This window comes from Trichechus manatus, unplaced genomic scaffold (assembly GCF_000243295.1).
Source record: "Trichechus manatus latirostris isolate Lorelei unplaced genomic scaffold, TriManLat1.0 scaffold00017, whole genome shotgun sequence".
Lineage (NCBI taxonomy): Eukaryota > Metazoa > Chordata > Mammalia > Sirenia > Trichechidae > Trichechus > Trichechus manatus.
In genome coordinates this window covers 16,220,364-16,233,037 of record NW_004443953.1, presented here as the reverse complement: position 1 = coordinate 16,233,037, position 12,674 = coordinate 16,220,364, and the positions used below count along the sequence as shown (strand labels likewise).

At 36.4% G+C, this 12,674-nt stretch overlaps 1 protein-coding gene across 1 annotated transcript in view; it reads left to right on the top strand.

The window, feature by feature from the left end:
- Window positions 1-12,674, top strand: part of PDSS2 (decaprenyl diphosphate synthase subunit 2) — a 283,596-nt gene that overhangs the window by 176,725 nt on the left and 94,197 nt on the right. The window contains exon 4 of the mRNA XM_004372438.2: window positions 5,417-5,491. Within this exon, the coding sequence (XP_004372495.1) occupies window positions 5,417-5,491 (75 nt within the window). The remainder of the gene's footprint in view (window positions 1-5,416; window positions 5,492-12,674) is intronic.

The following is a 12,674-nucleotide window of genomic DNA, read 5'->3' as shown; positions in this document are numbered from 1 at the left end:
GCCAAATTGATTTCCAAAGTGGTTGTACCATTTTACATTCCCACCAAAAGTGTATAAGTGTTCCAGTCTCTCCACAACCTCTCCAGCATTTGTTATTTTGTGTTTTTTGGATTAATGCTAGCCTTGTTAGGGTGAGAAGACATCTCATTGTAGTTTTGATCTGTACTTCTCTGATGATAGCAACCTTTTTTTTTTTAAGTGAATTGAAATACAACTATACTACTTCATTACATCAACTCAGATAGCTTATGCTGACTTGAGCTTTAATTGAGCCACATTAGTTTATAGCTAACATTTTGTCTAAAGATTTAGTTGCACCCTACTTTTAATTGCTAGACACTCCTTTTCTCAAACCAAAGTAGTCTGATTTGCTAGTTTAACAAACATCTACAACTCTTTTGAATCTATTGCATTTGTGAGATGCTAACTGACAGTACTCCTGAATCACATTTATTGAGAAAGGCACAACTTGTCTACACAGAATGCTTACCACCAGTTACTGATCGTATTGTTGCTAATCCAGGGATGTTGTCTGTTATATTCCATAAATCAATCTGTGAACATAGTTTAGCTTGATACCTCTCTGAGACTAAAAACAGGGTATGCCTCCCCGCATAGGTTATTGTTTTACCTAATTATAAAATCAATACAATAAAAAAAAAAACACCAAAACTCATTGCCATCAAGTCAATTCTGACTCATAGCAACCCTATAGGACAGAGTAGAAGTGTCTCATAGGGTTTGCAAGGATCAGCTGGTGGATTTGAACTGCCAGCCTTTTGGTTAGCAGCTGAGCTCTTAACCATTATGCCACCAGGGCTCCGATACAATAAAAGAGGGAAGAAAATGTAATATATTGTGAATTTAAGCAATTCAGACAGGTTAAAGAAGAAAATTTCAAAAACTAAAAATCATCTGGAATCTTACCACTTACACATTATCATTATTATTAATATTTTGTCTATCCTGTTAAACATTTTTTCCTCTGTATATACAAACAGATAGACTGGGCTCATTTTTGTTTTCAAAACACCGTTCATACTATTCTGTTTTATAACCAGCCTTCTTTTTCTTAAGACTATGTTACAAAAAAAAAAAAAAAAAAAAAGAGTATGCCACAGTGCTTTGTATAGCACTGTAAGTGAGGATATTTTTTATTGTTGTTGTTCCTTATCACCCGCTATTTCTCTCAATTTCTATTTTTTATGATCAATTTATTATCACCCAGGGCCATAGTTATCATAACACCTTTTGTGAGAGTATATGCATCATCTTTCTTTTGCAGTTTAAAAAATCTGCAAAAGAAAGGGAATTGTAGTTACCCTTGCCAAAAGATAAAAAATGAAACAATTACATATTCTCCGGATTGCTGAAATTTGTCCTGTAAATTAACTGTTTAATAAATTAATTCCAAAGTCAGTTATGTAATACTGTAATTGGTATTAAAGTTCATATATCTGATACTAACCCTTCCTTATATAGGATCGCTATGAGTTGGAATTGACTCAGTGGCAATGAGTATCTTTGGTGAGGAGGTGGTGATTAAGGTAGCGGAAGAGATGGACTGTTTGAGAATAGCAACTAGACGTGCACTGTCCACTTACTTTTTTCTGCTAGGGCTTTCTTCCTAGTAGGGAAAAAAGGGAAGTGGCGGGAAAAATCAGCTTGTCATAGTCGCATTGTAAATGGATGCCACTTCTGGTTCACTGGAATCTAAGGCATTGCTCAGAAGATTGGACCTTGCTGTAGAGTCAGATTTAAACATACGACAAAAACTGAAGAGACGCACATTTTTACTTTTGCATATATAGGCAAGTAACGTTATTCTCACAACTTTTAGAAATGCAGAAATTAAGAGACGTATCTCCTGCTTAGTTTTTAGATGGCTAAAGTAAACTTTATAACGTTGATGGGGACAGTCATATAATCTGAAACAATGTTTCAGGATTTAATAAATCAAAGTTACAAAGATCTCTGATTTTGGTTAGAATAGTTTTTGCATGTGTTCTGTTGTTGAACTAAAGCCCACTTTCTTCCAAAATATTTGGGCACACACAATTTTGGAAACTCTGTAATCTTGGTTCCCACATTATGCCTAGGACTTATACCTAAGACTTGTACTGAAAGTAGATTAATAATATAGAAGTATTAAGAATAATAAGTTAACTCTTCCAGGTTCTCTTCTAAGTGTTCTACATATTTACTTATTAGAGAAGGAAGTGATATGGCCAACTAGTCTCATTATTTGTTTGACGGAACTTTGCAGTTAAGCCTGATGCCATTTGAATCCCATTATATGTGAATTATTTCCAAGCAGTAGAGAGCTTCAAGACCCAGAGCTCAGCAACGTGGCCTTTAAGTGACCCAACTAGGACTTCTTTGCCCCCTGGTGGGGTAGGTTATCAGTTGTGATACTTAAAAAAAAAAAAAGGAAGTTGTTTTATTGTAATTCTAGGTGTTGGAACCAAGGGGATTAGGTAGAAAAAGTTTCACAGAGAAAGTCATCTGTAGAGTTCAAGCAGAGGAAAAGATCCACGTCAAGAGAACAGATAGAAGTGAGTGAAGATTTCCCATCAAAGTTATGAAAAGCAGTTTGCAAGTTCACATGCTTCATTTTAAGCCAAATACTACTAAGATTCATTTATAGTAAAGCTCAGAATTTTAGAGCTGAGAGTAACCTTAAGGAATCACCTTTTGCGGCTGCCCTCATTTTACAGTTGAGGAGAACCAAAGCTCAGAGAAATTAATTTATTTGCATAATAATCTCATAGCAAAATTTGTGGTAGGTCTTGAAGTAGAATCTAGATACTTTGGCTCCTTGTGATCTGCTGTGTTCAATTATAGTTCTCTAATCTGTTGGGCTTCCAAGGGTGTCTAACATTGAGGCTCTTTTAGCTTGTTTATTTTTCTGATGGAAAGTGATTGCTTCCCTGGGCCTGAAGAACTGAGTCTTTGAATCTGTTTCATTGTTGCTCTTGTCTAGAATTGCAAGGAGTCTGGGGCTTTGGTTCTTAGTCTCAGGAAGCCTGGCATTTAGGCCTCTGCATTCTCCTCTGCTTACCACTGTCCTTGCTAGCATTTTGGGTTGGTTGAACAAATTTTTCCTTAAGAATCTGAGAGGGGCAAATGTCATTAAGCAAGTGATTTCTTATCTTTAAGTACAACATATATCTAAACAGGTGAATGTCTGTGTAATAAGCTAAGTAATGAAAGACAATAAAATCATTATATGATTTCTCTAAAGAACTCTTACTAAAGTGTGAGTGACTGGTAGCCCTGTGGTCTTTCTGGAAATGTTTGTGATTTTAAAGGAAGATAATACTAAAACATATCTCTAGTTGGTATGATTTTAAAAGTAAAGTAAACATTTCAGGCAATAGAAAAAGATTTCTATGTGTACTGGGCAAGTCACCCTTGCCTGGGACACATTCAACTCCCCTACGCTATTCCAGCTTTTCATTATCTCTTTCATTTATCTACGTGTTAGCCTAAGGAAGTCCTAAGCTTTGTCCTTGATGGTTGTCATTGGCCATGAGGTAATTTCAGCTCAAGCAAGTATGGCCATTTTTAAGTACAGGTCATATATGAATTATGAATTTGTAAGTACAGGTCTGCCTCTCTTAACTGAATTAAGAGAACAAGAATTGGAGAACAAAATAATGTTGTTGCTTCTGCCTAGTCTGGAGTGTCAGGAAAGTAAGGGAACTCTCTGGTTATCACAGCCAGATCCATTGTTAAAGGTTCATGCCATCATTTTGACATTTAGAGTTGGACTTTCTGTTTGTAAATCCCTCTTTACATCATCAGTGCTGGTCTCAGAGCTGAAACTATTTCAAAACCATGACATTTCTAAGTGAGCGATTGATCTGTATTATGTGTCCAGTCATCAGGGGGATCTTGGGATGTTGCTTGTATAAACTGGAACCCAATCTGATGCTGTGTGTTTAGTTACAGTCTTTCATAGACCTATTGGCGATATTTGATCCTCCTGGATTTGGGAATAGGGTTTATCTGATACCTTCAGGGGGAAAAAAATCCATTCATTTTTCTCTCTCCCCCACTTAAATACTCAGCACACCTGGTAACACTGTAGGATCATTGTCCTTCCAGTTCCTCTGCAGCTCCTATTGCTACAATATTTCTTAAGTATTTTGTTACCTAAAGGGCAATGTGATTTAAAAAAAAAAAAAACATTGTCTAGGTCCTACAAACTGGCCCATCTGTGGAGCTAGAAAAAATATGTCTTTAATCAGCAAAATTTCCATATTAGCAGCCCTGTATGTGTTGTGCAGTATGAATGTAAATATAAATTTGGAGATAAATGCTCTTGTGTTAAAATTTTAAAGCAAGTCTTTCTACAAATTAATTTGCCTCTAAGAAAATGTTTATTAAATCCAGGGTACAAGAGATTGAAGTTTTCTTGTTTAGGTCTGTATCCTTTGGCTTAATAATGTCTTTAATTACAAGAATGACAAAAGCTGAAACAAAATCCTTTAATTCAATCAGAACTAAGCTAAATTTTAAGAAGCCAAGAGTGGGAATCAGATATAGAACTGCATAATATAGGAAGTTAAATAGACAAGATATTAAGACTTGGTAAGCAGCGGATGGGGTGCCTTAAGGAATTCTTGTTTGAAATGACTGTATTGAACATTATAATAAATGCCACTATTTTATCCTCTTGAACTAAGATGGTTTATGAAAACAGTTCTAAATTGTACAGTAGTTCCAAAGAGACCATTTACTGTTTTTCTGTTTATTTTACATTCTGGAACAAGTTCAAAGCTTTGGATTTTGCTTGATTTTTTTTTTTTTTTTAAAGTAGCCTGAGTGTTGAAGGTAATACAGATTTGATTAATACCATTTCAGTATTGTGGCTTTGTAAAAATTTTCAATGTTTCTGGTATGTTTGACACAAAGGCTCTGCACCAAATATATCCACAGTGCATTTTAAGCACAACGGAATGAACACGTTTTAAAGGTTAACTGTTCTTTTGATTTTGCTTCTCTTTCTATATTAAATATAAAAATTAGCATTGTAATGACTCCCAGAATGGGATATTGAAAAAGTATCCACCTGACAGAAATAACATGCAGAATATAAATTGAGTTAAGATTTCATTAGTTATCTGAAATTTAAGCTTATGTTCAAAATGGCTGTTAGAGGATTTTCATGTGTATTAGTCAAATGCTACATTTACAAGATTTTTTTTTTTTTGCTTGAATTATGACTGAAAAAAATTGGATCACAGCTTTAATATCCAGGTGTGCAATGCCATTTGCCAGGATCTTTGCCCATAACCTCATTTTTTCTATCAAGCACAAATCCTGCTTTTGCTACTGAACCGTCTGGGGCAAAAATGGGGATGAATTTTAAAAATTTGTTTTTTTGAATTTTTTTTTTCTTGTTTTTTAGGTTGTGGAACTTTTAGCAAGTGCTCTTATGGACTTGGTACAAGGAGTATATCATGAAAATTCTATTTCTGCAAAGGTAAGGATTTCAGAGTCATTGTAAAGTAGTAGGCTTAAAAACCCTTGTGGCAAAGCTAGAATTGACAAATGAAAATGTCATTCTTGTTTTGTGTTTAAATTGTACGTGGCATTTTTTTAAGATTAGTGTTTTGGCTACAAATTCATGGCCATATGCTTAGTACTAGCAGATTTAGCCAGTTAAAACAACCTCTTATCCCCTGCATGGATTCACAGACTGTTCAATCTGCAACAGCACAGTGGACACCAGGACCCTTCTGGCTGGCACCATCACAAGGCAGGCAGGCTGGAGGACCAGCTTTTCCTCAGAGGAAAGGACCTTTCATGTCCCAGAATAAGAGGCCATGATCCCAATAAGATAACTGTTTGGTGGGGAAGTGTTTTGTATATCCAAGATCCAGAATTTACTGTATTATTAAATTCTGTATGATAAGAAATAGGATGGTTGCACAGTTGAATTATTTTGATTAATTTTATAGGTCTAGAATTAACGGTTTTTTTGACTCATTTAGCAGGACATCTCAAGAAAGGTTAGGTTTTATTTCCTTAAAACAGTTATTTCATTTCAGTAGGATATTGGATGTGAAGCGATTGCTTCATTGACTACCACTGTCATTTAACATGGTATATACTATTATAAGGGATGCTTATCTTAGTATCTCATTATTCTAACTTCTGTAGCTTCTCTATTAGCAAGAATTCATCCACTGAAAATTAGAAAAAAAAAGTATGCCTGTATGTACATCTCAAGCTTCTCACATTTCCATTTGAAAAAATAAAGAGAAATTTTACTGGAAGTGAAACATAGAGCATGAGAAAATTTGATCAGAAATTTAAATTTTGAAAGTATAATCCTGGGACTCTGAATGGTTGAGAGAGTGGTTAGTAAAATTTGAGGAATTATACCTTGGACATCTGCTAGCATTGGTTTAGGGAACCACAGTTCCCAGTACGCACATCTAATCTCCCCCAACAGCATCATGGTATGTGGGGACCTGGCAGGATATATGACCTTAATGGACCCCCTTTGCCAGGTTTTTAAAGGCATGCCATGGTTCACTACTACAGCTGAGGGATAATATCAGATTGTGAAATGCATGACTTCTGGTCTAGTTTCATTCACAGAAAGTCACCTTGTATTTAGTATGGTGATGATGATGATGATAGCAAAGCAAATAGCACTGTGATAAGTGATTTGCCTGTATTTCTTCATTTAATCTTCACAGAAACCCTGAGATGTAGGTACTACTGCTATCTCCATTTTATAGATGTGAAAACTGAGACTTAGACAAAATTAAATGATTTGCTCAAGGTCACACAACCTGTTAGCTGGAATCTGAACTCAAGCTCTTAACCTTCTCAGTCTGCTGCCTCTTTATCTTAATGAAACCTGATGTGCTAGTATCTGTTTGCCATACTTGAGATCTCCACCAATAAGGAGTGATTATAATGACCTCATCTGGCAATTAAGGCATTGTTTTCACCTGGGATATATAAGGTGTTCAACTTAGTTCCATATAAGATATTAAACTTTTATCGTCTAATAGCCATTAATTTTTAAATGAACGTATTATTATTGTTAGAGTTCTTGATTTACCTACTCTTACCACTTGCCCACTCTAATTAGCCCAGTTCATTAAAAATTTTTTGAACATTTGTTAAGTACTTTCTGTATGTCAGGCAGACCTAATAGCAACAACAATAATAAAATGCGTAGATAGCACTTTACAGTTTGCTTGTACTTTCTTTGTACACAATAACCTATGAAAAGGGTGACATTTATTCGTTATTCCATTTTATAGAGTAAAAGCCTGAAATTTGGCAATGACAGATGGCTGAAAATCATAGTGCCTGAAAATTGTTTGTTAATGCATGTTTAACAGTGTAATAGTTTGAACCCTAGTGTTTTGACTACAAGTCCCATTGTTTTTTAATGTACTCTGCTTCTTCCTGGGAAAGAGAAAAGAGGAAGCAACAAAGTCTTTGAAGCCTACTGATCATAAATGAACCACCGCTTAGCAAGCACCGATTGCTGCCTTTCATTAGCTTTAAATTTTACTCAAAAGAATCTGTAGCAATACTTTGTTCTTCTACTCTCCTTCCCCACCTCCTCCCCAAACACAATCTTTTTAAGAACTTGAGTCTCTCTTTAAGCAGTTAAATTTCTAAATATGGCCAAACCTTTTAAAGGGTCTTTTTACATTTTTTTTACTTTTTTTAATGGAAACAAAAATGCATAGTTGAATTGCAGCAGTAGAAGGGCTTTTGATACCTCTTTGCACCCCAGGTCCAATTTAGGTTAACCACATTTCCCTTCCTAACCAGAAAAATTCTGGATTTTTTTCCTGTGTGTGCTTGCCATCACAATGGTTTTTTAGAATTTGGTTTTTCTAACTTGGCCCAGGAATCACTAGTGCTGTCAAGATTTTCATGTTCTGGCACTATTGAGAAGCAGCTACAAGTGGGGGTCATGTGGTCTGTGAGGCGACTCCATGGATCTCTGTTGCACAGCGTCCATTGCCGTGGGCAGTTCTATACACAAAAGAATTGCTTTGTGATTTAAAAGAAGCTGCAAACCATTCCGTCTCTAGGGATAAAAGGATGCAATAGCCTTCTGTTTTCTATATGACAGCTTAATACAGTGATGGAGAATGTAGGCAGTACAAAATAGTTTTCCATAGAGGAGTATCTGTGTGACCTAGGGTAGGTGCATTAAAATAGATGGAGGGGAATTGGCACTAGAAACATCAGAAATCACCTTCTCCAACTACCTAGTAGCTACCTTGTTCTCCTTATGAAGCAACTGTAAACTTGTATATGATTTATGTTAGTAATACTTATAGTGTAGTAAATTATGATCATGTACACACAAAGTAATTTAGGAAATTCATCCTTTATTCTATCCATTTAAAAATATAATTTTTATTTTTGCATTTGCTCGTTTGTGAACTATTCAGAATTAGCAGTGGCAATAAAAATTAGCCATTGTGCTTCCTTTAGTGTTTATAACAAAATATCTCCCCTTCCTCTACATGTTTTTTTATATTAGCTCATTGAAAAAAGAAGCATATTAAATAGAAAAACTATATTTTTAAATTGTTTGCCATTTTCAGAGTTCCCCAGTCAAGCTCTGCCTTATACATTGTACTCATATTATTCACTATACTCAATAAATATTTTACATTTTAATAAAATTTGCTTTTAATCCACAGTCCTTTATATCTAAAGCCTTTTTACATAATTATCTTTTTTATTATCACTTGTTTTCTGATTAGAAAAGTAAGTACATGTTCATTAAATAAAAATTGAAAACACTAAAGTCAAGAGGAAAATAAAAATTATTTTTACATAACTATCCCCCAGAAATGAATCTGGGTTACATTTTAGTAAATTTCCTTCTAGATTTTATTCTGTATTTCTCCCACATTTGACTTACTACTGTATATATAATTTTGTGTCCTGATTTTCTTCCCAGCATGATCATTTTTGTCATTAAAAATCTTAAAAAATATAACTTTAAAAGCTATTTTATATTTCTTCACACTACTGTGCTATCATTTACTGAACCATTCCACTATTTTTGGACATTTAGCTTGTTTGCAATTTGTCACTAATTTAAACAATATTGTGATGAACATCTTGGTGCATATAACTGTGCTGTTTTTTGCTATTTGCTAAAAAAAATTCTGAAAGTGAGATTTTTTTTTTTTTAATCAAAAAAGAAGAATATTTTCAATATATCGCTGTGCCAAAAAGAATTAGCATAGCAGGCCTGGGATTGTTATCCTAAGAAAAGCCTGCTTTCAAGGTTGGCCCTTTGCTAGCTGGCATTTGGGGACCTGGATTTTGGGTGTGTTCCTACCGTTCCCTAACTGATAAAGATGGCTCACTTTGCCTAAACTGTGCAAACAATGTGGTTTATGCTAAACATCTGCTTTCCTTCTGGGAGTTTGGAATTTTGGTACCTGCTAAGCTGAGGGTACCTATATGACCAGTCCCCAGTAAAAACCCTGAGCACCGAGTGTCTATGGAGCTTCCCTAATAGATAATACTTCATATGTGTTGTCACAGTTTAGTGGGCCCTGGTGGCTCAGTGGTTAAAGTGCTTGGCTGTTAACCAAAACGTCAGTGGTTTGAACCCACCAGCTTGCTCCGTGGGAGAAAAATGTGGCGATCTGCTTTTGTAAAGATTTACAGCCTTGGAAACCCTGTGGGGTAGTTCTAGTCTGTCCTATAGGGTCGCTATGCGTCAGAATCAACTTGAGGCAGTGAGTTTGGTTTTTGGTGTCACAATTTAATGCTGGAGGAATTAAGAATGTCCTGTGTGACTCCAAGGGGAGAGCTCTCTTGGAAGCTTGTGCCTGGATTCCCCTGGCCTTCTGCCCATGCCCTTTTCCCTTTGCTGGTTTTGCATTGTATCCTTTCGCTGTAATAAACCATAGCTGTGAGTATGTCTATAGGCTGAGTCCTGTGAGTCCTCCAACAAATCATTGAACCTGAGGGTTATCTTGGGGACCCTCGGCACACCCTTTTCTGATTCTTTATTTATATCACCCACTCCTTTTTCCTCAGGAATCTTCCTAATGTCCTCTACATGGTCAGTGCTTTTCACTCATGTTGGTGTTGAGATGGGGAACAGGACAACTCGCTTCCCTATCTCAGATGTTTGGCTCACATTAACTTGCCCCAGTCTCAGGAAAGTGAAGGAGTTTTAAAAATCATCCACTTTTCTTGGAAAACAATTGATGTTAATACGGAGTCCTTAAAACTGTAAAAAATTCATTCTGTGTTTTTCAAGCACAGATATACTTTCAGTAGATTCTTCTCCCATGAGAAATATCATTATGGACTTATGGGGCAAGATAACTCTGCCATTTATTTGTTTCATCTTTAAGCTTCTCTTCCTTTGGCTCTCAGGCAGCTTTCAAGTACAGTTTCAAAATAGGATAATTCAACCTAGTAGGAAGTTATGGATTATCTCCTACCTGCAAAACCCTTTGCTACCATCTAAAATATAATAAAAAGATGAGCAAGATGCAGTTTTGCTCATCAGAAAACACAAGAGGGAAATGCAGACAAGAAGTCACATCTGGTTGGGAAAATCAGAAAAAACATCAAGGAGAATGTGATATTTGAGACAGACATTAAAGGATGGGAAAGATACGTGTAGCTGGAGAAGGATGGCATTCCAGGCAGAGGAAACTACATGATCAAAGGTGGTGAGGCATATTTGAGAATCAGAGCTTCCTTCAGGTAGTAATAAAGGGAAAGTGAGAAGACTGGAAAGATAGGTTTATGTCACACTGAAGAAGAACTGTAATGCCAGAATGTAGAGCTAATACTATATTTAGTCATTGGGATCAGAGAGACTGAAGGTTTTTTAAAAAAAGAATTACATGATCAGATTAATCCTGAGGAAAGTTAATTCTGCAGTGGTATTTAGGATGGTTTACAGAAGGAGATTAGAAGTAAATGAAAACAGTGGGGAAGTCAAAATAACAGTGAAGGCCAGAGGTGCTCTTCTGCCACTTCTACATGGTTAGCGCATTTTTGATAATCATATCTCTGCATCAGTATCACCTTGTCAGACCATGCCCACCCACCCAGTATGAAGTAGCTTTCTTAATTCTCTTTATCACAGTTACCACCATGTGATGTTTTTACTTACTCTTTATTTTCTGTCTTTTCTTACAGTAATATAAGCTCTATGGGAAGAGAGATTTTATCTGTTTTGTTTACCATTATATTCCCAATACCAGAACTGTGTCTGGCACATTACTAGTAGCCCAAAGATATTTGTAAATGAATGATATAGAAAGGCATAGAATGGTTAGAATGAAAGATTTTTCTCATTTTTCCCAGCAGTTCCTGGGTAGTGCAAACAGTTAAAAGCTCGACTATTGTTGTTAGGTGCTGCTGAGTCATTTCTCACTCATAGCGACCCTATGTGCAACAGAACGAAACACTGCCCGGTCCTGTGGTATCCTCTCAGTCTTTACTAGTTTGAGCCCATTGTTGCAGCCACTGTGTTAATCCATCTCCTCAAGGGTCTTTCCCTTTTTCACTGACCCTCTGCTTTACGAAGCATGATGTCCTTCTCCAGGAACTGGCCACTCCTGATAACATGTCTAAGGTATGTGAGACGAAGTCTCACCATCCTTGCTTCTAAGGACCGTTCTGGCTGTACTTCTTCCAAGACGAACTTGTTTGTTCTTCTGGCAGTCCATGGTATATTGAATATTCTTTGCCAACACCATAATTCAAAGGCATCAATTCTTCGGTCTTCCTTATTCGTTGTCCAGCTTTCACATGTATATGAGGCAATTGAAAATACCATGGCTTGGGTCAGGCACACCTTAGTCCTCCAAGTGACATCTTTGCTTCTTAACACTTGAAGGAAGTCATTTGATTTCTTGACTGCTGCTTCCATGGGCGTTGATTATATATCCAAATAAAATGAAATCCTTGACAGCTTCAGTGTTTTCTCCATTTATCATTATGTTGCTTATTGGTCCAATTGTAAGGGGTTTTTTTGTCTTAAGTTGAGGTGTAATCCATGCTGAAGACTGTAATCTTTGATCATCATCATTAAGTGCTTCAAGTCCTCTTCACTCAACCTCCGTATTTTTTCAAAACAATGCACCCATATGTTTAACACTACCAAAATAACGCGGGGGGGAGGGATTTGCATAGTTGGCAAAAAATATTTTAATGCATGTGTTATTTGCATTAAAAAAAGGTACTAGCCAGAAGGTTGGCAGTTCGAACCCACCTAGAGGCACCTCGGAGGACAGGTCTGACGATCTGCTTCCAAAAGGTCACACAGCCTTGAAAATTGTATGGAGCAGTTCTACTCTGCACACATGAGATCACCCTGAGTCTGACTCTGACAACAACAACAACATTGACATACAATCCGCTACAGATATTTAAAGTACACAGTCTGATACATTTTCACATGACAAACTGTCATCACAATGAAGATAATAAACACATCCATGACCCCTAATGGTTTCCTCATGCCCCTTTGTAATCCCTCCCTGTCTTAGTTATCTAGTGCTACTCTAACAGAAGTACCACAAGTGGATGGCCTTAACAAAGAGAAGTTTATTTCCTCACAGTAAGGTAGGCTAAATGTCCAAATTCAGGGTTTCAGCTCCAGGGGAAGGCTCTCTCTCTGTCGG